Genomic DNA, 1,028 nt, shown 5'->3' on the forward strand with positions numbered 1-1,028 from the left:
TTTTTATTGAAAAGAAATACAGCGAACATAAAAGTTCTCGTGAAATCCGAAGGCTTTGGAAAAATGTTACGTCACTTCCCTAAACAACTGTGAGTGAGCACTGAGCACTGAGCACCTCTCTTCCTGCCGGTCATTTCGGCTCACGGCTCACGGTCACAATAATCACAGCGTAGATCTAGATCTAGTAGATCTTCTTGAATTGTTGCAGACTCTGTGTTCTCAGAGAAGAGGAGGGAGAACAAGAAAGTAGAAAGGCTTCGGTTAGACTTTCGATCTCTAAGCTCACAGTTCAGTACAATTTAAGTTCTACTGGGTGGTCATAAAAAGCCCTTGGCCTGTGCTCTTTGGCCATCTAGATCTAGACGTCTAGATCTACATGCATAGAGACAAGGGGCGAAGAGGTTTTGAGTCTGTGAGAGAAGAGAGGTTGTAGAATCTATTCTGTCCTTGCCTCACCTCTAGATCTAGAATCTAGAAGTTTCAGGTCTATGCACAGGAGTGAAGGGTGAATTATTAGTCTTGTTGAAGTATTGTCAGTACGTTGACAAATTTGGGGCTGACTATTTCTAAATAAAACTAAAGAAGAAAACTTGAAGCAACTTGAACGTTGATACGAGACCAAAAACGTACCTGCAACTATACAATGTCGAAAAAAATGGATGAAATCAAAACTCTCGTCTCAGAAATATCGGAGGAATTGGTAGAAGGCGACTACATCCTCATTGATTCTGAACCGAGTGGCAAACTGTCTTCAGTGCAGCACATGATCTTAGGTGATATCACCAAGCAATCAGCAGCAAAGCAAGTCTTTATCGGAGGGGCCACAGGATGGTGAGTTTTATTTTTAGTTTACTAAACTTTCATTGGTTGGGAAATGCCATTTAAAATGGGGGACCACAATGAAATCTAGAGGTTTTAGAGGGTTGGGTCTAGGTTATATGGTAAAGAGCTAGAGTGAGGCTTATAATGGTTGGAGTTAAAGCGTGTTGAGATGGTCGCTCAATTGCTCATGACGGAAGTCCTTTTTT

General features: G+C 41.5%; 1 protein-coding gene across 1 annotated transcript in view; it reads left to right on the forward strand.

The window, feature by feature from the left end:
• Positions 1 to 683: 683 nt before the first annotated feature.
• Positions 684 to 1,028, forward strand: part of LOC101858057 (FUN14 domain-containing protein 1) — a gene marked incomplete at its 5' end in the record, with an annotated part of 12,133 nt that continues 11,788 nt past the window's right edge. Inside the window, 1 exon segment of the mRNA XM_005106740.3 lies at positions 684 to 831. Coding sequence (XP_005106797.2) covers positions 684 to 831 — 148 coding nt within the window.

The sequence above is a fragment of the Aplysia californica genome, unplaced genomic scaffold (assembly GCF_000002075.1).
Source record: "Aplysia californica isolate F4 #8 unplaced genomic scaffold, AplCal3.0 scaffold00554, whole genome shotgun sequence".
NCBI classification, from domain to species: domain Eukaryota; kingdom Metazoa; phylum Mollusca; class Gastropoda; order Aplysiida; family Aplysiidae; genus Aplysia; species Aplysia californica.